The following is a 23143-nucleotide window of genomic DNA, read 5'->3' on the forward strand; positions in this document are numbered from 1 at the left end:
TGTAAAGGGCTGCGTTGGGGGACCGGCTACAACTTTGGAGGCTCAAGCGCCTTCCAGATGAAGCCATGGGATTCTGCTTTGCTCTCCTCCCCAGCTCCTTTTCTTCACCCTCCCCCTGAAATGTTGACGGTCTTCCAACGAGGAAAAAGGGAACCAGGACATGGGTGGATGGGGCGCCCCCACCCCCAATGCGCCGCCAGGTTGGCACGCCCTCTGTTGTTGCAGACAGAAAGAACTTCAAAGCCTGGGCAGTAAGGGTGTGCCATAAAGGAAGGTCTGCTGTCTGGAATTCGGCTCTTAATGAGTTTACAACTGTCCAGCTCCAATTAGGGTATCCCACCAAAACCCTTTCATTTGTTTGCTCTGTCTGCCGCCGATAAAGAGACTGCGGAAACAGCCCTCTTTTATGGGCATTGCCCCTTCTGCAGAGTAGATTCCCGGCTCCCTGAGGATCCCCGGGGACAGGGCCCTTGCTCCGCCCATGGGAGTGGGACGCTGGTCGGGTCACCGGTATTGCCGAAGTTCACGCGGGCCAGAGCAGCTGCTGCTGCAGTGCGAAGAAAAATCCAGGAGATGGCAGTGTGGCTCCACGCAAGAGGTACTCCCGCCGCCATCTCCCGCGGCCGCGACCTAGGAAGCTCCTAAAATGTCGACTTGAAGCTCGCCTTTCTGGAATGGGATCTGCGGGAACAGCAGTCGTATATTTTCCCTGCTGCTCATGCCAACCTGAAAGCCTCCCGGGGACACAAGCATGCGCCAGGGCTTGCCTGACCGTTGGCGCTCCCTCCTCCCAGACCCCATTCCGAGACCGCTGTGATGCGTGGCAGCAGCGGGGTGGTGCGGATGGTGCGGGGCTGCGGCTCAGAGAGCTGGTTCTATTCCAGGGTCACAGTACTCATCACAGCAGTGATCTAGGTGCAGCGAGGCGCGCGGGGACGGTCATTCACGACAGAACGACAAGGGGACGAACACCTACAGCCCTAGGACCAGATGACCCCACAAAGAACGCAGCTGGTGGCCACAGGTCCCGCCGACCCTCGAGGCCCCAAAACCTGCGACCTGTTTTAGGGACCGGTACCGGACCTAGAGAGCCAGCACCAGAGAGAGAGAGAAGGCCCAGACGTCAGGACTCGGCCGGTTTGAATGCCTGAATTTAAAATTAGGCGGCTGAAAATTGGTTAGTTATAAAATCTTACTTGGTGGCTGTCTAGTGTAGATCTGCTGCGAATTTGGCTGCGCTGGGGTAACTCAGGGCATAGACTAGAAACTGTTAGGTTATTCAAAAAACATACGATATGTTTAAATAAGTAGAATAGCACCCTAACTCCAGGATTGGTGTTCACACAGTTGAAGTCACTCTTGCTTCTCTGGCAGAGGTATTTCTTTGACATTGAAATGCCAAGGCTTCTCTGGCGTAGCCGGCTGTGGAGGCCAGAAGCTACTGGGATGTGGAGGCCCATCCACTCCCAGCCTACTTTTGATGCTAGAGGGGGAACATACCCCTAAGCAAACGCGGCCAGGGTGTAGGGTGGTTTCGGAAAGAAAACACAGGAGCAAACACAGAACCAATCCTTCGAAGCGCCGTGAATAAAGGCTGTGCTGTGCATTTATTTGGGTCGTAATAGTCTCAGCCAAGCCCACAAAATGTTTATGACTCGCATCTCCGTGCTCAACACGCTGTAAAACTAGGGACTCGATTTTGGCTGACATCTCTCCTGGGTCTCCATCTCTCTCTCTCTCTCTCTCCCTCCTACTCCCTTAAAAAATCTTCCTATATATATACACGTGGGCATTATAGACACATATCATCATTATATTTTCGTATGTAACACACGCTACTTCACAGCCTCTGCTTGTAGGAAGGGTTTTATAGCTTCCTGGAGAAGTCACCCGTGCTCGCCTATCCTAATCCTCAGAAATCACTCTTTATGTAACTGTACATAATCAGAGAAATCGCTGACCAGTGGACACAAATAGAAAGCTCCATGTTTCTAACAATGGAAGATACAGGTTGGCGGCACCCCTTTTCTGCACCGATCACAGAGGCCCCAGGTAGGTGCAGGCCTCCAGGGGCTCAGAGGCCTGGTGAACTGCCTAGGCCGTCAGCATCCCTTGCCCTTGGCCGAGTGACGGCCTGCTGGCAGGCTGCTATTTGGTTTTCGTTGCTTGAGAGGCTTCGCTCAGGCAAGACCTGGCAAGAAACCGAGCTCATTTATTCGCTCCGGGGAGGAAGCTCGAAGTCTCTCACCAGGTGGGGACAAAAGCTAAAATCAGCAGCCTCTGCGGGGAAGGAGATTAGAAACATTTAAAGACCCCAAACTCGGGACCATTGGACTCCCAAGAAGGCGCCATTCGCTGCCAAGGGCTGAGTTAACAGTCTAAATCTAGATTTAAATATTGAAGACTATTTGGCAACAGAAAGCATAGGGAACAAACTCTGACTGGAGGTTTGGAAGCTAACTCTGGGAGAGCGTTGAGAAATATTTAGATAGTTCTGCAGATTAAAAACTGGTTTATAAGGCGTCTTCTCCTGGGCCTGGGTTAAATAGTATGTGAATCTTATGCATAATAGATACATTTCTGTCAAATAAGTAGGGAACCATTGGTCAAAGAACACATAATTAAATAGGCCTTATTGAGAGTCCGATTTTGTTCAGACTTTTGTGTTGTGAAGTCTAGCCAGGGAATAGAGACCCAGAAACGAAGGGAAAGGTTTTCGGTGACCTCGGGGACCCTGCTCAGATGGAAGACTTGGGCCCAGAAGTGCCAAGGCCTGGAAAGCGGCAGAATTTGGACCTTATTTGGCAAACGGGGACAGAGACTCTTGCCGGGACGCCTTGGTCGTGCCAGGACCAAATCCAGAAGACCTACTTAGGCGTGTGAGTGTGATTTTTCCTGTGCTACCTCAAATCCGCACTCTGGTTGTCAGGTCTCCTTCTAAAGGAAAATTCCACTTTAAACATAGTCGCTTCGGACTGCTCCAGTCGCCTGAGTCTAGACAGACCGCCGCGGCCTGCCTAGTCTTTCACTTTGCGCCTTGCTCGGTGTCACTCCAGGAACAATTTATTGGTCGAAAGCCGCCTAATTTCGCCTCTTTGATCTCCTAGCCTTCTTTTTGTTTGCTTCGTCTTCCTTTCGCTTTTCTAGAATTTTACTTCTCTGTTAGAAGACGCTGTTATTTGGGGTTTCCCCCCTTCCTGTTTTCCCCCCTCTGTTTCCCATCCTGATCCACCATAAAGGGGATCCCGGATATTGCCGCCCCAGGGTCCCTGTGCTCTGGGGGGAGATAACCCAACTCCCACCTGCCCTTCTCTCCACCAAAGCCCTGGCCCTTTGCTAGGTAGGCGCTGGGGCTCCGTTGCAGCGGGATTTGAACCATCCTTCCTCTTTTGTGCTCCCAAGACCCCCTGAGAAGATGCGGTGAACGGGGGTGGGGGCAGCCTGGACCCACTGAAAGTGATAAGAAAGTGCTTTGTACACCAGGAACCAAACTCTATAATTTAGGGGAGAATTTCCGGGGCAATTCCATTGTGAAGCCAGGTTTATGGTGTGCAATCGAGTTGAGCAGTAAAAGGTGGCCAGTCTTCCAGCACGGCCTGGGCAGTTTATGAGGCGTTTAGGGAAAGGGCTCACCCAAATATCCTCCAGAGAACGTTGAGTAGCAAGGCCTTCATCCGACTTATCACTGCGTGGGGGTCTGAAGCCACGCAAGGCAGGCCCCCGGAGTGAGTGACTATTTGGGGGAGAGAAGGAATGAAACTGTGTTTGTGAACCAGTGCTTAAGTGAAGCTGCGAGACCTGGGTGACCTTTGTGGGGATTCTCTTATTTGCTTTTAGAGTCTTCTAAAAAACTGGGGTTCTATGGTGGGCTAAAGCCTCAGTCCCCGATACTGCCCTCTTTTCTCTCTAAATCAACTCCATGGTTCTACTGTTCTCTGGCCCATAAGGTGGAGGTCCAGGGGTAGCTTGGCTGAGAGCTGCCAGAAGCCTGTGTTTAGAAAATTGTGGACCCGAACTTCCAAGCTGTCGGAGGATGACCCAGTTCTCAACCCCCCAGCCCCCTCCGGGGATCCAGGGGTAGTACCAGGGGTTGTGGGAAGGACAAAGGGGGTGTTGAGCCACCAGATGAGTTGCTGCGGGCCAGCCAGGTGCCTGGGAGTGAATGCAGGGAGACTGCATTCGCTCCTGTGCGGGAGGAGGAAAGGGAATCCCACGTTAATAAATCTGTTGGCAAATGAGGCTCATTAATAGATAAATATTTCACTGCTTCCTTTAGGGCGGATAAACAGTGCTCCGCCGATTAAGCTGGGAGACATTGACTTTATTCGAACCACATGGTTCCAGTTTTGTGGCAGCATTCTGGCTGCTCAGCCCGCCGCGCCTGCGGAGTTTGCACTGGAGCATCAAATCTGGCCTCAAACGTTCTCCTGCTTAGAGTGAGAGGTGGGCAAAGAGATCTTTCTCTCAAGACTGTCTTTGGGCCGACAGGTTGCAGAGACCCTGCAGGGGCTTGAGTCTGCAGAGTGGACAGGGCCAGGGCAATCCACACACTGGATCTGGGGTTCAGAAATAGGTGTGAGGTTGTGGGGGGGCGAACCCGCCGGAACCGGGTTCAGGTGCCGGGATGGGGCTCTGACTGCGTCGGGCGTCCCGGGGCTGGCGGGGTGCAGGCCGCTGCGTGGGCCGCGTATTTGAGCCTCTTCTCCTTCCATTCTAGGCGGCCGCCGGCCCGTGGCGCGAGACCACCTGTGAGGGCTGCTGAGATTGGCGGAGGCGGTCATGTGGGCGGTCACGTGCCGCGGCGAGCTCCGTCCAAAAGAAAATGGGGTTTGGTGTAAATCTGGGGGTGTAATGTTATCATATATCACGCTACCTCGTAAAACCGACACTGAAAGCTGCCGGACAACAAATCACAGGTCAAAATTATGAGTTCTTCGTATTATGTGAACGCGCTTTTTAGCAAATATACGGCGGGGGCTTCTCTCTTCCAAAATGCCGAGCCGACTTCTTGCTCCTTTGCACCCAACTCACAGAGAAGCGGCTACGGTCCAGGCGCTGGCGCCTTCGCCTCCACCGTGCCGGGCTTATACAATGTCAACAGCCCCCTCTATCAGAGCCCCTTCGCGTCGGGCTATGGCCTGGGCGCCGACGCCTACAACCTGCCCTGCGCCTCCTACGACCAAAACATCCCCGGGCTCTGCAGTGACCTCGCCAAAGGCGCCTGCGACAAGGCGGACGAGGGCGTGCTACACGGCCCGGCCGAGGCCAGTTTCCGCATCTACCCCTGGATGCGCAGTTCAGGTAGGCGGCCCGGCCCGCCGGGTAGACGCGAGGGTGGAGTGGGGGGGGTGTGGGCGCCGGGCGCGGGGCGCGGGGCGCGGGGCGCGGGGTGCGGGGACCCGAGAGAGCCCAGCCTGACGACTTCCAGCCGGCAGCCCCGCAAGTCCCGGTGGCGCTGCCTTTCTGGTTTTAATTAGAGCTGAGGCGCCATTGCGTGGAGAGACCCATAGCATTGTATGTAAATGAGGCTCATAAAACTTTTTATGGCCCAATTAATGGGTTCGATCCTCGTAAATTTATTTAACTCCATTTGCCTTGGAATTTTTACAGTAAGTTTCTCGCTATTCTCATTTCGTATTCTTTCTCTCCCTCCCTCTTCTCTCTCTCTCTTTTTCTCTCTCTCAGTCTCTCTGCTCTATCTCCTTCTTTCCTGTCCTCCATTCCTTTCTTGACTCCAGCTGTCCCCACCGCCTCCTTTTCTTTCGGCCTAGCTTTCTTTCTCAAAGGCAAGGAGAGCCAGGACCTCCGGGATCCCCCACCCACCCCGTACCAGAGGCCATTTCCAGACCCTAGCTGGAGCAAATGGGACAGAGGGTGGGATTGCTACAGGAAGGTCTTGTGCATGGCGCTGCGGAGGAGGGTTGCCCACTTTCTAGCGAGGCTGGGTAACGGCTAGGCTTGCCTTTGAATGGCAAAAGTGCCGAATCTCCCACTTGCCACACTCTATATTTACAATTTCCCTTTGTCAAGGGGACGCAGGACATTGTAGAAACGTAGCCGGCTGGAAAGGCCGGTTGTAAAGTTGGAATTCTGCTCTAAGGTTCTTCACAGACAGGCTTGTCTGGCCCCAGGTTCTTCCGCTCACACTTCTCCCCCAGCTCAACTGGGGGCGATGGAGGTTACGCCTGGGTTTGGGCTGGATGGAAGGTCCAGGCTCTTGGAATTGCGGGCCTGACTAAAGCACTCTTCTGTCCATATCCCAGTCTGCTTGTCTGTTTGTCTATATGTCCAAATTTCTGCTCTCAGGACCCGATAGGAAGCGGGGACGCCAGACCTACACGCGCTACCAGACGCTGGAGCTGGAGAAGGAATTCCACTTTAACCGCTACCTGACTCGGCGCCGCCGCATCGAGATCGCTCACGCGCTCTGCCTCACCGAGCGCCAGATCAAGATCTGGTTCCAGAACCGGCGCATGAAATGGAAGAAAGAGCATAAAGATGAGAGCCAGGCTCCCACGGCGGCCCCCGAAGACGCGGTGCCCTCCGTCTCCACGGTAGCTGCTGACAAGGCCGGTGAGGAGGAGGAAGAGGAAGAGGAGGAGGAAGAGGAAGAAGAGGAATAAAGGCCCAGGCATAAGCCCTGGCTGCACAGGACAGTCGAAAAAGCGTCTTTAAGAGACTCACTGATTTTAGTTACAAAAATGGGGTGGAATAAAGTGTAAAAAAAAAGAGAGAGAGAGAGAGAGAGAGTGAGAGAAAAGAGGGAATCAATCCCCACCCTCATCCCACCCACTCCATCACCCACTCTAGCTCCCGGTGGGAGATTAGGTCACCTTGGGGACCCTCTCTCCCTCTGAGGACCCCAGTAGATACACCCCCAACCCTGGGCCAGTGTTGTGTGCTGGCACAGCCAAAATACTACCTAGCACAGGCCTCCTTGAGAGGCACCCCAAACTACCTATGGTCCTAGCCCCAGTGGGCTACCACTCCTAAGAAGCCCCCTCCACGTCCTAACAGTGGCAGATACCCAGCACCCCCCACCCCTGCAAACACAGGATCAGTGCTACCTACTAGGCCTAAACTACCTATTTCGTGCTGGCCAGCTTCCCTGCTTCTCCGTGCCCACTCTTCCCAGGCCAGGCCTTGATGCTTCTAGCTGACAGTCTTTGGGGTCACCGAGGCTTCACTAACAAGGCAATGAGGTTCAGGGACCAGGGCATTGGCTTCTATTTAAATTGAAAAATAATATATTTATTCCAAAGCATACCAAATGCTGCATCGTAGAATCCCTCTTTCTCTGGCTTTGATACCTCAAGGTCAGGGCCATTACCCTTTCTCCTGATCTGGCTGCAGAGCTCTGGAATAGCTTTGGCTTTGCAGGACTAAGGAGATGTTCCCAGCCTCACTGTTCCTTCCCTTGCTTTTGTGTCCTACTGTCCAGCCATGTCAAATATGCATACTCTGACTTTTCCTACCGAGGACAAATATTGTATATTTGAACCAGATTGTTTTTGTCATTTCTATAATCTTGGAGCTCATTTGTAAAGGAATGTCTTGACTTGGGAAGATGTTTAATGGGGTGACTTTGTAGCATGGTGTGTTGTATTGAACTAATTCTGTAGTGGGTGAGAGAGGTCCAATACCCACCCCGGTGCCCATTATCTCCCTTGTTGTCCCATGTCCCCCTTAGACAGCCTGGGGTTCAGGGAAGGCATGCTTCCCAGCCCAGTTACCTATGTTTTATGTAACAATAAAGATGCTTGGTGACAAAGAAACACGGACTGCTTTATCCAGAGGGGCTGGGGCAAGGGGAGGTGGCTCTAGCTTAAGGGAAAGACCTGGCTATAGGTCAAAGGACCAAGAAGAAGCCAATGTGCAGAGGCAGAGAGACTGTCCTTGAGTCCAAATTTTAGATATTCATGTATAAATGTGTCATGTCTCTTTCCCCATGTTTTGTGTGTAGATTTGTATGAATAAGTGTGTTTCTATTTGTGTGTGGTTGCTTATAGTTTTCATAATTGTGTACATTTCCACATCCATAATATCTGTGTGTATCTGTGTTGTGTGTTAACATTTTCCATGTCTATAATTGGATGTGTGGGTTTCCGTGTCCACAACTGCACGTTTTTCTATGTCTATGCGTTCATTTTTCTGCACCTATAATTATATAAATGCCTTCCTGTTTGTAGATGTTTTTGTCTGGCTATTGTGTGTGCACCAATATCTAGATCCATTGAAAACAGCTATTAGTTAACACAGTCCATTCTATCAAGCCCCCCAAAACTTCCATAAATTCCAAGAATGAATTCCAAAATTCAACCTTTCCTCTAAAGGTGTAGACTGAGCTCTCAAAGGGTATTACCTACCCTCTAACTGACCCCGGATTCCGCATGCTCCCTGAGTCCAGCCCCAGAGTAGGAAATGGGATTGGGGTCCTTGCCGCAGCACCCCCACTAGCCTTCAGTAGAGGCGAAGATGCCCCAGGGCCCAACACTGCAGCAGAGGGGTTCTGGGACAGCCATGGGCCTCAGGCACGGCTATACGACCTAGGCAGGTCCTGTTGCTGAGGAGGGACTGTGCTGGGGAAGGGGCGAGCGGCAAGGGACCAGGGACGAGGGGCGGTGGAAGTAGCTTAGAGCATCCTGAGTAGCCTGCGGAAGACCCCCCTACTTATCTCCTGGCTGGGTTGAGCCAGCTTCTTGGGACTCTTTTTTTAAATAAAATCGGACCTAAATGGGTCTGTAAAACCTGCAGCCCAAGTCGGGACAGCCTCGGTGGTAAGATGGCGCCGGTGTAGGAGCTGCCTCCTCTTAGTGATGGGGAAAGGGTCATAAATCCGTTGTTGTTTATGAAAATTTACAACTTTGCAATACAACTTTATGAGTTGTTCGGCCCTACCATTGGCCGCTGTCGGTCATGTGGATAGGAACCGTGAACATGAACTTTTTTATAATTTCCCTTGTGAGAATAGAGCCGCATTCTTTTGCTCCGCTCCGTCCTGCGTGCTTCGGAGCTCTGCCTTCCCAGCCTGCCTAGGCTGCGCTTTGTCCGGCGATGGCGAGCGAGGGGAAGCCGCTGCCAGGCCCAGACCGGCCGCTGTCGCTGGAGGTGGGGCGCGTCCAGTTCCTGGAGCAGCAGCCGCCGCTTTGCAACTCACAACCTGGCTAATTTCCTGCGTCCTCTGGCACCAGGAAGGAGGACAATTCGTCTCCTGGGCTGCCGAAGCCGACAGCTGTCAGAGAGGCAGGAGCTTCTGGGAGCCGAGGTCTGAAGGTGAGACACTGGGAAGGAGACAGGGCAAAGGTGGGTGAGGTGCCATAGTGATGGGAGAGGGCACTCAGAACGACTTTGGAAAGGGGCATTTCTCACCATCATCGGTTTTACCCCTTCACACTCGGCCCGATACACAGCACAGCCCAAACGTCACTCATTCTCACCTACTACCGCCATCACCTACATCACACCCTCTCCTCTCTGAAGGCAGATCAGCCTTCTCTCTGTGGCACAGTGCCCTGGCACTGGGCAGAAGGGCTTCGGTCTTCATTCCCCCTTCCCCACTGACCCCAGGAAGCCCAAAGGAAAGTCATCTGGCATCCTCCGGTTCCCTATCAGCCTCTGGGGGTTAGGATTATTTTATTCGTGACCCAATTGATTCAACGGTCTCCCCCAATAACCAGAGATAGTTCCCGACCTGGGAATGTGGGCAGAGAGGAGAGCAAAGCGTGGTAACCCACAGTCGTTGTGTTAGCTTCAGGACACTGTTCTGTTCTGTGGCGCTAATCTCAGAGAGAAGGGAGAATGGGGTAAACAAGCAAACACAAAAGCAAAACTTACTAATTCAGAGTTCTCCGATGGTTGCCTGCTTCATTTGCTCGGTTTTCCGACCAGAGTAGTGTCTGGAGCTCTAGGAAGGGGGCGAGGTGCATATTTGGATTTCTGTTTTGGAGGAGAAAATCGGATTAATTGAATGCTACTGGGGGATGTTTCCATGCAGAGGATGGTTATGTTGGCGCATGTGGAAGGGCAGTATCTAAGGTTTATGAAGGAAGGTTGCAAAACGGAGTCTGAGAACTAACAGGATGACAGTCCCAGTCCACCTAAGGACAGTGGCAGTCTGGGGTCTCCTACCTCCCAAGCCACAGGGAGAGGATAACAGCTAGCCGCAAGGCGGCACTGAGTGCTGCTGGCCTGACGGTAGCTTTGCATTGCGCGGTGGTACCAGCCATGGTGGCTGGGCCTGAAAGGGCACCTGATCAGGTCAGATTTGCCCCAAGAGACAGCCACTTGAGAATCAGTCGCGGGCTTCTGAGCTACAGTTCTTTTTGTTTATTTGGGTTTTGGCTGTTGTTGTTTTCCTGTCTCAGTATCTCGGCATAGGCCAGACAATTAAAAAGGACACGTTGATATTTGGAGTGTTCGCCGGACAACGCCGTGGGTGCGCCCCGGGCAGGGGCAGATAAAGCACCACATTTGCCTCCTAGGGCCGCTGGCTGCCTGACTGTGGCTGCCTCGGGCGGATTATTTATTGCGACCGTGCTGGGAGCTCGCTGCTGCCACGCTGTGGCGGTCACCGGGACCGGCGCCAGCAGCGGCCCGCCTCTTTGAGCCTGGCGCGACTGCTGTACGGGCCCCTCAGAGATTCCCCAGAAGCAGGGGAAGGGGAGGTGGACAGAGGGGGACACCAGGGGCAGTCTCCCAGGGTCTGTTTGGCTGTGAAACCTCCCTGCTTCGGCTACCCATGATAGAAACCTCAGTCGCCGGAATAGACTCGGGACCTTCCCTCGTCCACAACCAGCACCATGGAGACTGGTTGCACAGGCCGCCCGGCCGGTCATGGCTGCTTCTGTCCAAACTACGCGTCCCAAAGGCGCCCTGGGGGCGCACGCCAGTTGCCAGTTGGGGAACGCGTTGACTTTGAGATTCTGACATCGGAGAGACCAATTGTAGTTCTGAGGCCTGCTGGCCTGGCCGGGCCCTGAGAATTGGCTATGGCATGGAAGGCGGCTCTTGGAGAGGGCCTGTGCCTGGCAGAGGCCACACCTGTGTGCTTTGGGTTCGTGGCTGAATGGAGATGGACCTTCGGGGTCCTGCCACACACCTGCAGGCCCAGCTCCAGGCTGGTCGAAATGGAGGGGCTCAAAGGGCAGCCCAGGGCAAGGGCAAACTGTGCGACCCTACTGCCAGCCTACCCTTTGAAGAGAAGATGAAAGGTAAGTTTTCTGTGTGGCTGTGACCTAGCAGAGAGTCCTGGGGTAGTCACTCTCACCACCTCAGGAAAGGCTCTATTGAGGGTGTGGAGTTCCTGTTCCCCACTCAGTGAATCAGTCAGGAGTCTCTCTCTCTCTCTCTCTCTCTCTCTCTCTCTCTCTCTCTCTCTCTCTCTCTCTCTGTGTGTGTGTGTGTGTGTGTGTGTCTCTCTCTCTCTCTCCATATGTATTATGTATGTATGTATGTATGTATGTATGTACATATATATGGAAGAATAAATAGATCGACCGCCAACTTAAATATGCACTATCCTTGTCTTACACGTAAAGATTTCAATTTAATTGTTTTCTATCTTAATCTTTACAAAAACTGGAAATACATTTTCTGGTTCCTAGCTGAGAAATCAAATCCTTTTACTGGCTGAGACAATTAAATCTAGAATCCAGGTCAAAGCATAACAATAATAGTGGTAAACTGTCACCAGCTCCAAGCCTGTGCAGGACATGGAAGAATGGAAGAGAAATGATAAATGTAAACAACTAACACCTGCAAAGTGGCTATTTTCACTTCAAATAATATTGGTTGAAATAATTGTTGTCTGATTTTTTGTTGAAGAACCAATAACTCAAACTTATTTTATTCAAACAGCTTTTTAAGAAAAAAGTCCCCCTTTTTCATGCATTGCATCTTGTCTGTGAAAAATGCTAAATTTTATCCTCTCCTGGATAACTCTTGCTTTTAAGGAAAGAATAAACTTTCTTGGGTTGGAGAGAGAAAGACTTAGGCACACGGTTTCTAGCACAGCCTTCCTTCTGTGTGCCCTCATAGGCTCTTTGGGGGTCCCACCTCAGGCCAGCCCTTTTCCATCCCCCCCTTTTTGAGGGAGGAAGGTCAGGGGAAAAAATAGAAAAGCAAAAAAGAGATTAAGGAAGTGGTTACCAGATTCCCACAGGGCCATTACCAATTGCCACCTCGTCCCAAACCTAACCCCATCAGTCAGCATGGGCCAGTCAGGGTTTTACAGATCTTGCAAACAATCTCCTGAATTCCAACCAAATCTCGTAGTCTCTCTGCCGTCCACAGAATTGGGATTTTTAAAAGCTGATTCAAGATCTTTTACAAGCCTTACAAACACAGTCGTGAAAATGCCATCGAATCGATATCACGTTTTACAAAATGAGACAGATCCTTGTGCAAGCAAGTCCAAGACAGGCTTTCCATGTCCAACCTGGGGATCGCCAGGCCTGGGCCAGTGGTCAAGGCCATTCAGGATTCTGTAGCTAGTGACAGGGTGAGAGAACGATTCTGGTTTTGGTGCTACTGCAGCAGTGGAAGTATTTTAGGCGTGGAGGACAAGTGGGTATGCCCCACGACAATGTACTTCAGCGTACTACCAGGAAACCAAGCCCATTAGTTATCCTATGCGAAGCTTTGGGCCCCACGAGCTGCCTTGCTCAACCTGGGGCCCTGCACCTCTCTTGCTTCTGGAATAAGACTAGGGAGAGATTGCATCTGGAATTTTATCTGCTACTGCTCTGTGCAGTTTTAGTAGCTTAGGGGAGTCCTGGGACGCTGGGTGAGGGGAGGCTTCCTAGTCCGGTATCACAAACACTTCTGTGGATCGTTTCTTGTTGAAACCATGGGTTTTAGGCTTTCCTTTCTCTGGGTTGAAAGACAGGACGCGGTGCACAGCCGACTTAAGTCCACGCACTCAGGCAAGGAGTGCGGTAGGAGGAAGAAGGGGCTGCAGGAAGGCCCTGCCTTTGGCCTGGGCCTGGTCAGTGAGGGATGGGTGATATTTCAGCTTTTGGCAGTAAGGAAGGCCCAACCTGCAGTCAGAATGGGAAGAGATAAGGCGTTCATGGATCCCTAAAGCACAGGGCTGAAAAACAGAGAGTGAAGGCTTGGCTTCTCAGAGGCCCCTTTCCAGCTCAAGAACCCACACCCATGATTAAGGGAGCACAAGGGGAGGGGCAACTCAGGACCTGCTTGGGACAGCGTGCTCTCAAGAGCAAAGACATTCTAGTCACCGCCCCTTCTGGCTCAAGCTTGTCAGGTTTCCTGTTTGGAGGGGAAAAGCAGCAAAAAACCAACAAGGCAAAAAGGGAAAGAGGAAAGAGTAGGCCTGGTGGGGCCTTCTCATTGACCTGGGCACTAATGTCTCTACACGGCTCTGATCTGCACATCCCTGCCCGGGCCGTGCCCGCCGCTGGCGTCCGGGGGTGTGTGGGGGAGAGCGGGGGACTGGCTGGTTGTGTGCGCCCATTAATCTGCCGGGCGGGCGGCGGGGGGCGGGCGGGCTGGGGGCTGTTTGTAACTTTGCTGCCTCGGTCGCCGCGGTCCCCGGGGAGCGGGCTCCGGCGCTCGCTCCCATTGGCCGCCGCTGCGTCAGCTGGTGCGATTTGCTGCTGTCGCTTTTGGCGTTCGGCCATCCAGAAACAAACCAGTTCGATGACTACTAATAGTTATAGCCAGATGTACTAATACACAACAAATCACAGTCCTGCAGAGGGGCGCGCAAATGAGTTCCTATTTTGTGAATCCCACTTTCCCTGGGAGCCTGCCCAGCGGCCAGGACTCCTTCTTGGGCCAGCTGCCCCTCTACCCGGCCGGCTATGACGCGCTGAGGCCCTTCCCGGCCTCTTACGGGGCGTCGAGTCTTCCGGACAAGACGTACACCTCACCTTGTTTCTACCAACAGTCCAACTCGGTCCTGGCCTGCAACCGGGCATCCTACGAGTACGGGGCCTCATGTTTCTATTCTGATAAGGACCTCAGTGGCGCCTCACCCTCGGGCAATAGCAAGCAGAGGGGCCCCGGGGACTACCTGCACTTTTCTCCCGAGCAGCAGTACAAACCCGACAGCAGCAGCGTTCAGGGCAAAGTCCTCCATGAGGAAGGCACCGACCGGAAGTACACGAGCCCTGTTTACCCCTGGATGCAGCGGATGAATTCCTGTGCTGGTAAGGCATTGCCCTGCTCCCCCACCCCAGAGTGTAGGGAGAAGGAAAAGCTGGCAGGCAGACAGACAAGGCAGGCAGGCAGGCAGGAAGGAAAGAAGGAAGGAAGGAAGGAAGGAAGGAAGGAAGGAAGGAAGGAAGGAAGGAAGGAAGGTAGCAAGCAAGGAAGGAAGGCAGGCAGGAAGGAAAGAAGGCATGCATGCAGGCAGGCAGGCAGGCAGGCAGGCAGGCAGGCAGGAAGGAAGGAAGGAAGGAAGGAAGGAAGGAAGGAAGGAAGGAAGGAAGGAAGGAAGGAAGGAAAGAAGGGAGAGAATAGGAAGAAGTAAAGGATGAGCAAAGTTTCCTCCTCTCCTTTTTTCTTCTTTCAAGAAAATTTTTAAAAAGAAAAAAACCCAAACATTCCCCCCAGTGGGGCAATCAGGCCCAGCCAGAGGAAAGAGTGAGCTCTGAGATCATGTGAGGTGACAGACACTTCAGGGGAGGGTGGAGGGTGCACTGCCAAGCTATATGAGACCTGCATCAGGGCAACAGAAGAGAAAGGGAAGCTGGTTTAGAGGAAAACGCCCGCTCAGCTTCACCCCTGTAACACCCCTCAGGTTTCCAAGCAAAGGGGGCCTCCAGAAGGCACCATGGACAAACTGCTTCACATCCCTACCCTCTTTCTTCTGCCCTTCGGAAGCCCAGACATGCAGAGGCCCTCTTCCTCATTTGACCTCTTTCAGTGTCCCCACCAAAAGCTATGGAGCTATGGCGGGCCATCTCCTCAGAGTATTCATAGTCAGTCTCTCTCTCTCTCTCTCTCTCTCTCTCTCTCTCTCTCTCTCTCTCTCTGTGTGTGTGTGTGTGTGTGTGTGTGTGTGTGTGTGTGTGTGTGTCTGTCTCTCTGTCTCTCTCTCCCTCCTTCCTCTCACTTTTACCTTCCATTCAACTGCACACTTTTATCTCCCCCTGAGACCCTGCCTGAGCCTCACACCTGGCTTGGGTGCCTCTGGCACCCAGACAACCCAACACAGTCAGCACAACCAGAACCCCACCACCTCACCTACAGGATCGTCTCTAAACCCCAGATTTTCAAAGATCCCACAGGGATCCTTGCCCCTTGCAGCAGGACAGAGCCTAATGGGGACTTCAAAACTTACAGTGCTGTTGCTTTAAAACTCTCTCCCAGTGGAGTGTGTTCAGATGAGTCACATAACTTGCTGGCCATATTCAAGTTTCCAAACATACATTGAGATCTGACATGAGGAGCCTCCATGGCATCTTTCACAGACACCAAATGAGAGAATTCAGTTTCCATGCTACTCCCAGGGTCCCTATTCAACCTACAGACAAATAAATGCTACCCTTCCTTGAAACAGTGGCTTTGGCCCCTCAAATTAAGAATGTCCATGCTATTTCTTAGCTTCTAATGGTTTTCTCACAAACCACATTTGTCAAAAGCAGTAACTTCCCACCCCAAGTCGTTTTTAGGTGAAAAACATCTCGCTTGGCATGAAACCACCTTTGTCATCCAGCCGGCTTTTTGCCCTCGGTTGTGATGCTAGAAGCTATGGAGGAAGTAGGGTGTTTTCAAGCTTAGAGACTGTTGTCGGGAGGCACTGGGAGTGGATTCGTTTGGCCTGGCTTACCCGCACCACATTTCTGCCTGCAGGTGCGGTGTATGGAAGTCACGGGCGCAGAGGCCGCCAGACCTACACGCGCTACCAGACGCTGGAGCTGGAGAAGGAATTCCACTTTAACCGCTACCTGACTCGGCGGCGCCGCATCGAGATCGCTAACGCGCTCTGCCTCACCGAGCGCCAGATCAAGATCTGGTTCCAGAACCGGCGCATGAAGTGGAAAAAGGAAAATAAACTCATCAATTCCACACAGCCCAGCGGGGAAGACTCTGAGGCCAAGGCGGGCGAGTAGACTCCAGGGCAGGAAGGAGGGACCAGGCCAGCGTCCTAACGTCTATTGGTTTTGCCCTCCTGGTGCCTCTGCCTGTCCCTAAGTTTTCTTCCAGCCTGCTCCCACCCGGGTGCTTCCGCAGCTTAGGGAAATGCAAAGCTTTGCAAGCGTCTGCACATTTACTTATTACAGAAAACAAACAAAACAAAAGCTCGAATACCCAATGTCAGCTGTGGGACAGACGCACTGTACACACACACACAGGTTCTCTCCCTAAAGCTGCTCGAGCCAGCCTGGGAGTCCCGGGATGCACCCAGAATTGGCCCGGCTGCTGTGTTAGTCTCTGCGATCCCTGAGCTACAGACACGGGGTTGTTGGGGAAAGAAAGAGCCCCAGGCAATGCCTGGTTTGGTATCTGTGTTTTACCACCTTGGTCCCTCACCATCAAATCTTGAAGGGTATCGCCAAATCGGCTCTGGGTACTGGAAAGAAAGGGCCTAAGAGCTGGGCCCCAGCCCTGTCGCAGCCTCTCAGGATGCCCCTAAACAAGAAGCTGGAGGAACAAAGGGGAACTCCCCTCTTCCCCGACAGAACCAAGTCTTTCTGCCGGCGCATAACCGTCAATCGGAGAACCGTAGCTTCAGCCGAGGCGAGCCAACCTGGGCCGGGAGTGGAACAGTACAGCCTCTAGAGCGACTAGGCTCTCCGCAGGCTCCCAGCTCCCGATTCCCACTCCCTGCCTCGTACAGCGCTAGGCGCTGCCACCTAGAAACTCTCAGGACCCAAAGAGGGGACCCAGGACCATGGGAGCCAGAAGAGTCCTAACTTCCAAGCGTGCCAAGGACGCCTGAGATGCCAGGCCTCTAGTGGGGAGAATCTGCTTGTCTCTCAGCTACATTTGTGATTTACTTTGGTCTTTCTCGGAGCCCAGGAAAATAACTACGGAGATACTAGGCACTGCCACGAAATGATTCCATTAGTTCCCGCAATTTATTCCTGGAGGTCTAAGCAAGACCCCAATAGCTCTACCCAGGGATCCCAGCTTTCAAACAGCCTCAGAGGCTGCAGAGAGTCAGGGCCCACTCTCTGGGTTCACCAAGAACCTTGCTACCTGGGACCCGGCTGGCTGGAGGAACCGGACCAGGGATGAAGATATTCCGAGCTGGATAAATAATCAAATCAGATAACAAACTAATGACACGAAAAACATATTTACACGAAAGAAAAATCGACTCTGGTTATACGAGTGTATGGAATTTGACCTCGCCTCGGAGAAACACTACACAAAAGCTGTCTTTAATAGACGCCTGTCGTTTAAGAGCGGCAGGGACACTGTCCTTCACGCGCTCACAAAAACAGAGCCATAATTGCGGCTGCTGCTGTGGGAAGGATTTATTTCTTCAATTGGGTAAATGGTCTTCCATTCCCCGAAGGTGATATCTGTGTTTTCAAAATTCACAGCTGCGGGCCGGACGGGCAGAACCTACCCCAACCTCTACACAAAAATAAGAGGGTCTACAAAGCCAGGGAAATAAAGTTGTTGTAAATAATTCCAAGTCACCACCTCCCCCTAATCCTCCGTATCCTCGCCGGGCGTGCGATCGGCAGCTGACGGCCTCACAATTGGTACATCCTAATGGAACTGCGAGGGAAATGCAATAATTTTGCCATAATGGGCTGTAACCTCAATTCGACCCCGGCCCTTGCAGCCCGAGGTCGGAAGCGATGTGATGCTCCCTGCCTCCAGAGGGTGGCGCTCGAGTCCGACTGAACGGCGGCTGCGGGTGGCGAGCACGCGCCCAGGGCGCGCGCGCCACCCCTCTCGCCTCCACCCAACTCCCCCATTAGTGCACGAGTTTACCTCTAGAGGTCATCAGGCAGGATTTACGACTGGACAACAAAAGCACGTGATTCGAAGTCGTACCCCATATTTGGGTGCCTACGTAGGAGGGAACCGAGTACATGTCCCAGTCATTTCCATAATTCATCATAAATTGTGCAAGGGTGCTATAGACGCACAAACGACCGCGAGCCACAAATCAAGCACACATATCAAAAAACAAATGAGCTCTTATTTTGTAAACTCATTTTGCGGTCGCTATCCAAATGGCCCGGACTACCAGTTGCATAATTATGGAGATCATAGTTCCGTGAGCGAACAATTCAGGGACTCGGCGAGCATGCACTCCGGCAGGTACGGCTACGGCTACAATGGCATGGATCTCAGCGTCGGCCGTTCGGGTTCCGGCCACTTTGGCTCTGGCGAGCGCGCCCGCAGCTACGCGGCCGGGGCCAGTGCGGCGCCCGCCGAGCCCAGGTACAGCCAGCCGGCCACGTCCACGCACTCGCCTCCGCCCGATCCGCTGCCCTGCTCGGCGGTGGCCCCCTCGCCCGGCAGCGACAGCCACCACGGCGGGAAAAACTCCCTGGGCAACTCCAGCGGCGCCTCGGCCAACGCCGGCAGCACCCACATCAGCAGCAGAGAGGGGGTTGGCACGGCGTCCGCAACCGAGGAGGACGCCCCTGCCAGCAGCGAGCAGGCGAGCGCCCAGAGCGAGCCGAGCCCGGCGCCGCCAGCTCAGCCCCAGATCTACCCCTGGATGCGCAAGCTGCACATTAGTCACGGTAAAGCCAGACGTTTTCTGATCCACGCGTCCGTGGGGGCGCGGGTCTCGGTCACCCTCTGTTCTTTGCAGCCTCTCTCCGGGTCTCTCTCCTAGTCTCGCCTCTCTCCAGCCTGCAGAGCCTCTCCCTGCGGTTCTCCTTCCCCTGCCTTTCTCTTTACTTCCTCCCCATTACTGCAGCAGCATCCTGTATTCGCAAATACTGGGGGGAGGAGGGGGAGAATGGGGTAGCCGAGCAAGTTTAGATGTTGTTGAAAGAGGAAGAAATTCCATCTGGAATCCCAGCGACTCGGAGAGCGCTTCAGGGTCAGGCCGGCCGAGCAGGGCTTGGAGAGAGGTAGGGATGGTAGTAGGGGCCGTGAATCGGGCTTGTCAGGGTGGATAATTTATGAGAAGGGCTACGCTGGGGAAACAGCGTTACTAATTAGAGCCCCTAAAAGGGGCTTGGGGGGAATAATCTAGGCGAGGGCAGGCGAGATTCTCAAGTTTGGGGGCAAGAGAGAGAGGGAAGGAAAGAGAGGAAAAAGAGAGCGGGCGCCCCAAGCGTACAGGCTGGAACAGGAGGCGGCTAGAGCGGCTGGAACTTTAACGGAGAGTGACCTGGAGGCCACTTGGGAACTCAGAAAAAGACAGTGCTTCGGTGCGGTGGGCAGCCAGAGAGGGCAGTGCCCCTGCTTATGACAACTGGTGCAGGGCCAAAGAGCAGAATGGGGGCGAGAGAGAGCCAGGCTGTCCTTCAAGACAGGGTTCCAGCCTCAGGTGGGCCGGTTGTATCCAGAGTCCAAATCATGTTGTTTTTCTCTTCAGAAAGGAAGAGAGAAGGAAATTCGGAAAGGACAGGCGGGGAGGGAGGGAGAGAGGGAGGGAGGGAGGGAGGGAGGGAGGGAGGACTTGTTGAGCCTCTTTCCCAGCTCAGGACCCTGGCTGACTCTTGGAACCAGGTGCTGAGGAGTTAGTTGGTGGCTAAACCGCTCACTTTTCTGTTGCAGACAACATAGGTGGCCCAGAAGGCAAAAGGGCCCGGACGGCCTACACGCGCTACCAGACCCTGGAGCTGGAGAAGGAATTCCACTTCAACCGCTACCTGACCCGCCGAAGAAGGATTGAAATAGCGCATGCTCTTTGCCTCTCCGAGAGACAAATTAAAATCTGGTTCCAAAACCGGAGAATGAAATGGAAAAAAGATAATAAGCTAAAAAGCATGAGTATGGCTGCAGCGGGAGGGGCCTTCCGCCCCTGAGCCTGTGGGCGCTCAAAGTACTGAGCAGTGTTAGCGGAGCTCTCCGTAGTGTCAGTACTAAGGTGACTTTCTGAAACTCCCCCTGTGTTCCTTCTGTGAAGAAGCCCTGTTCTCCTTGCCCTAATTCATCTTTTAATCATGAGCCTGTTTATTGCCATTATAGAGCCTGTATAAGTAGATCTGCTTCTGTTCATCTCTTTGTCCTGAATGGCTTTGTCTTGAAAAAAAAATAGATGTTTTAACTTATTTATATGAAGCAAGCTGTGTTACTTGAAGTAACTAAAACAAAAAAAAAAGAGAAAAAAAACACACAAAAAGCCCCCCACCTCGTTTAGTGCCAATGTGTGTTGCACCCGAGTTGTTTAACGTGCATGTGCGTGGAAGTGTTCCTGTCTCAATAGCTCCAAGCTGTTAAAGATATTTTTATCCAGACTACCTATATTCCTTGTGTAATTAATGCTGTTGTAGAGGTGACTTGATGAGACACAACTTAACTTGTTCAATGTGTAGTGGCTAGTGACTGTGACGAAAACTGTGACTCCAAGCGGTGTGTCCCTGCGTGCCTTTGTAGGACCCTTTGCACGAACTCTGGAAGTGGCTCTTATAAGCGCAGCTTCAGTGATGTATGTTTTTTGTGAACAAAGTTACAAATATTGTCCAAGTCTGGCTGTTTAAGCAAACTGTGATCAGCTTTTTTTTTTTTTTGTATTTGTTTTTAAGGAAAAATACTGACTGGAAACAAAAAATAAACTTTCTATTGTAAGTTCTCTTGGTCTGATTTGTGCCTAATAGTAAGCACCTCTTTCTGTTTTTCTGTCTGTCCAGTAGTGCTGGAAGCTGGTGGGTCTGAGGCTACCTGGGCAGCCCGCCTGTTCCTAGTGGCCCTCCCACCAACACCTTGACTCATGGCCCTTCCTAATTCTGAGCCATCAGAAAATTCAGGCCAGAAGAAGGTGGGGAAAGCTGTGGGAGGTTCCAAAGCCTGAGTCCACTCTATCCATCTCTGAGGAAACCAAGTTAACTTAATGGGTACCAAAAAGCAGAGGAAGAGAAAAGAGAGAAAAGCCAGGGCTTTGTTAGCCACACTCCGGCCCACACAGATCCTTCATTCCCAAGGCTGTCCTAGGCCTTGCTGAAGGGGATTCTCTGCCAGGATACAGACCCCAAACTCCCTGCTCACTAACCCACCCCAGGACCCCTTTCCCACTCCTCTCACTTAACCCAGTTGGCTTCTTTTGCTACAATTAATTTGCTACAAATGGAAAGTACTTACCCCATCCTAGCTCCATTGGGAAACTCCTCAGAGCAGCTAAAGTGCAACTAGAGATTTGCACATTTACCGACTGCTTACACGGATGCCGTCTTTCCTTTTAAAAGTTATAAAACAGTAAACTTTATAAGCCCCAGTTCCGGCTATATGACATTTGGGTGCCAAATGAATAGGGTTTTGTCTATGAATTAGATCGTAAAATCATCCATAGCACAGACAGATCGGCTCACTGGCTATAAAACGTCACGTGGGGCCATTAAAGTAAGTTTTATGGTTTTGGGGAGTTGACATCCAACATTATATACCACATAACATATAATCTCACTAACGCTGGACTCCATTTGACTCTTTTGCAGGCTACGTGTGCTGCCTGGTCATTCAAATTGTCAATTTTAAGTCCAGAAGTGTCCAAACCACAAGTTCTCAAAACTCTCTGAAAAATGGCTCCCTCCAAGTTAAGGTAAGCTGTCCTCTTGAGTTTATTTGCACTCTGAAAAGTTTCTTGCTCTTCTTTCTCTCTGGCTTAGTAACGCTGAAGCTGTCTCTGAATTCAAAATGGGAGAACAAACTTTTTCCTCTGCCCAAATTAGCAAAGCCAGAGGCAGCTCTGAGGAGGCCGCACGGTGAACAGCGGCTGTGGCCGAGCCCGCATCCAAGGCCTAACTTTAATTGCTGCACAATCGTGAATGTTAATGACTTCCGCTGCTCTGCTGGCGTGCAAAAAGATGATTTTTGAGTGTGTGAGAGAGAATGGGTCTATGTGTGAAAACTTGGCAGCCCCCTCCCATCTTTCTAAGCTTGGCCAGGTCCAGGCTTTTGGGGGGTCACAGAGCTCTGGGATGGGGAGCTGGGAGTTGAAGGAAGCGCGGGTCACTGGAGTGGAGGGCTGAACTGAACTGGAGAGTTTGAAAGAAAGGCCCGGGCAGGGCCGAGGCCGACACTGGCGGGATTCCTTATGGGGCTTTGGCAATATGTCTTCGCGGTCCAGGGTCATTTGGCAGGACTGAATTGAGGCGGCGGCCTTCGGGGCTGGGTTTCAGACTGGCTGGAGAGAGTAGAAGCTGGCTGGGGCCCTGTGGCAGAGACCAGACTGCTTGCACCCACAGGCTGCTGGGGACAGAGGGTCCCCACCTAGGAGGTAAAGGGTACTCAGCTTTCCCGCACTCGAGCCAGGCCCTGAACCCTCAGTTCTTTTCATTTTGCTAGCAGTGTTCTCACCCGCCTGTGAGTCTGAAGCAATAAACTTTATGGCCGGATTTAACTTTAGTCTTTGAATCCTCAGGCTAATTGAAAGGGGTTAAAGCGCTCTCTTTTCTTCCTCCCTGCCTTTCTTCTGCCTCCCTTCTTTCCTTTTCCCCCATCTCTTTGTAGGAGTAAGACACCAATGTTCAGGACCCTCGAAAGGCAACTTAAGTGGTTCCCTAGATAACACTAAAGAAGGAGAAATGTACTCCTCTTCAACATGCAGACAAATTCTCTCTTCTGAAACTGTGCCTAAAGTTTTGAGGGAAATTGAGGTGTCTTCAATGCCCAACTTAAAAGTCTCTAGAGCCATTAGGTTGTTTTTCTTGACACATCATAAAGGGTGCTTTAGGAAGAAATTGCTCGTTTGTCAGTAGGAGATTTCCTTGTCTCTTTTGTTACTTGTTCTTTCTGTTTGATCTCAGGAAATTTACATAATACATGTTTTCCAAAATTGCACCTATGAGTGAAGTTAGGTAAAATAAGAATTTCCTGGGTACAATTCCATCCGCGCCCAGCCTCCCGCGTCCTTCAATGGCAAAGCAAACCAAATAACAGGCTTTCTGCTCTGTCCTGGGGTCTTTTCAGGGTTGGTACCCACCAGAGACCTAATAAATCCCCCCAATCATGTTTGAGGAGCTGAGCCAAAATTTCCAACTATATTTAGAAATGAAGCAAATAATAATAATAAAAAAAGGCTCTTCTTTTT

At 52.1% G+C, this 23143-nt stretch overlaps 4 protein-coding genes and 1 long non-coding RNA gene across 12 annotated transcripts in view; 4 read left to right on the forward strand and 1 right to left on the reverse strand.

The window, feature by feature from the left end:
• Nucleotides 1–786: 786 nt before the first annotated feature.
• On the forward strand, nt 787–7775 carry Hoxa7 (homeobox A7). 7 transcript variants are annotated; one of them, XM_027429639.2, is made up of 5 exons: nt 787–1177; nt 2675–2879; nt 4277–4443; nt 4718–5301; nt 6307–7775. In XM_027429639.2, exons 4-5 carry the CDS (start codon nt 4926–4928, stop codon nt 6621–6623), a joined length of 693 nt encoding a protein of 230 aa, XP_027285440.1. In that variant the 5' UTR covers nt 787–1177; nt 2675–2879; nt 4277–4443; nt 4718–4925; the 3' UTR covers nt 6624–7775. The 7 variants fall into 7 exon arrangements, with proteins under 7 accessions (XP_027285440.1, XP_027285441.1, XP_035304902.1 ...); XM_027429640.2 differs by having other exon boundaries at nt 2680–2879; XM_027429638.2 differs by lacking the exon at nt 787–1177 and adding an exon at nt 1301–2052 and having other exon boundaries at nt 2680–2879.
• A 1020-nt stretch (nt 7776–8795) lies between these two features.
• The window catches only part of Hoxa3 (homeobox A3), a 44702-nt gene continuing 30354 nt past the window's right edge, over nt 8796–23143 (forward strand). Inside the window, exons 1-2 of one of the 2 annotated variants that reach the window (XM_027429627.2) lie at nt 8796–9273; nt 21549–21652. The gene's annotated coding sequence lies outside the window, so the exon portion shown is untranslated. The other variant, XM_027429628.2, reaches the window with a different exon arrangement.
• Nucleotides 8832–14172, reverse strand: LOC113837086. The gene is made up of 3 exons (XR_003487721.2): nt 14036–14172; nt 9835–9936; nt 8832–9281 (listed from the first exon to the last, which is right to left on the reverse strand). It is a non-coding gene; the product is annotated as an uncharacterized LOC113837086 (long non-coding RNA).
• Hoxa6 (homeobox A6) lies at nt 13598–16113 on the forward strand. Its single transcript, XM_027429636.2, has 2 exons — nt 13598–14171; nt 15820–16113. The coding sequence occupies exons 1-2, from the start codon at nt 13730–13732 to the stop codon at nt 16077–16079; spliced, it is 702 nt and encodes a 233-aa protein (XP_027285437.1). The 5' UTR covers nt 13598–13729; the 3' UTR covers nt 16080–16113.
• Nucleotides 17756–20218, forward strand: Hoxa5 (homeobox A5). Its single transcript, XM_027429631.2, has 2 exons — nt 17756–18683; nt 19672–20218. Exons 1-2 carry the CDS (start codon nt 17789–17791, stop codon nt 19920–19922), a joined length of 1146 nt encoding a protein of 381 aa, XP_027285432.1. The 5' UTR covers nt 17756–17788; the 3' UTR covers nt 19923–20218.

This window comes from Cricetulus griseus, chromosome 8 (assembly GCF_003668045.3).
Source record: "Cricetulus griseus strain 17A/GY chromosome 8, alternate assembly CriGri-PICRH-1.0, whole genome shotgun sequence".
Lineage (NCBI taxonomy): Eukaryota > Metazoa > Chordata > Mammalia > Rodentia > Cricetidae > Cricetulus > Cricetulus griseus.

Bases quoted from the DNA above. Each gene is read 5' to 3' on its own strand.
- Hoxa7 (XM_027429639.2), top strand. From the start codon at position 4,926: ATGAGTTCTTCGTATTATGTGAACGCGCTTTTTAGCAAATATACGGCG. The intron at 5,302-6,306 runs GTAGGCGGCCCG...TTCTGCTCTCAG, and splicing joins CCCCTGGATGCGCAGTTCAG to GACCCGATAGGAAGCGGGGA.
- Hoxa6 (XM_027429636.2), top strand. From the start codon at position 13,730: ATGAGTTCCTATTTTGTGAATCCCACTTTCCCTGGGAGCCTGCCCAGC. The intron at 14,172-15,819 runs GTAAGGCATTGC...TTCTGCCTGCAG, and splicing joins GCGGATGAATTCCTGTGCTG to GTGCGGTGTATGGAAGTCAC.
- Hoxa5 (XM_027429631.2), top strand. From the start codon at position 17,789: ATGCTCCCTGCCTCCAGAGGGTGGCGCTCGAGTCCGACTGAACGGCGG. The intron at 18,684-19,671 runs GTAAAGCCAGAC...TTTCTGTTGCAG, and splicing joins CAAGCTGCACATTAGTCACG to ACAACATAGGTGGCCCAGAA.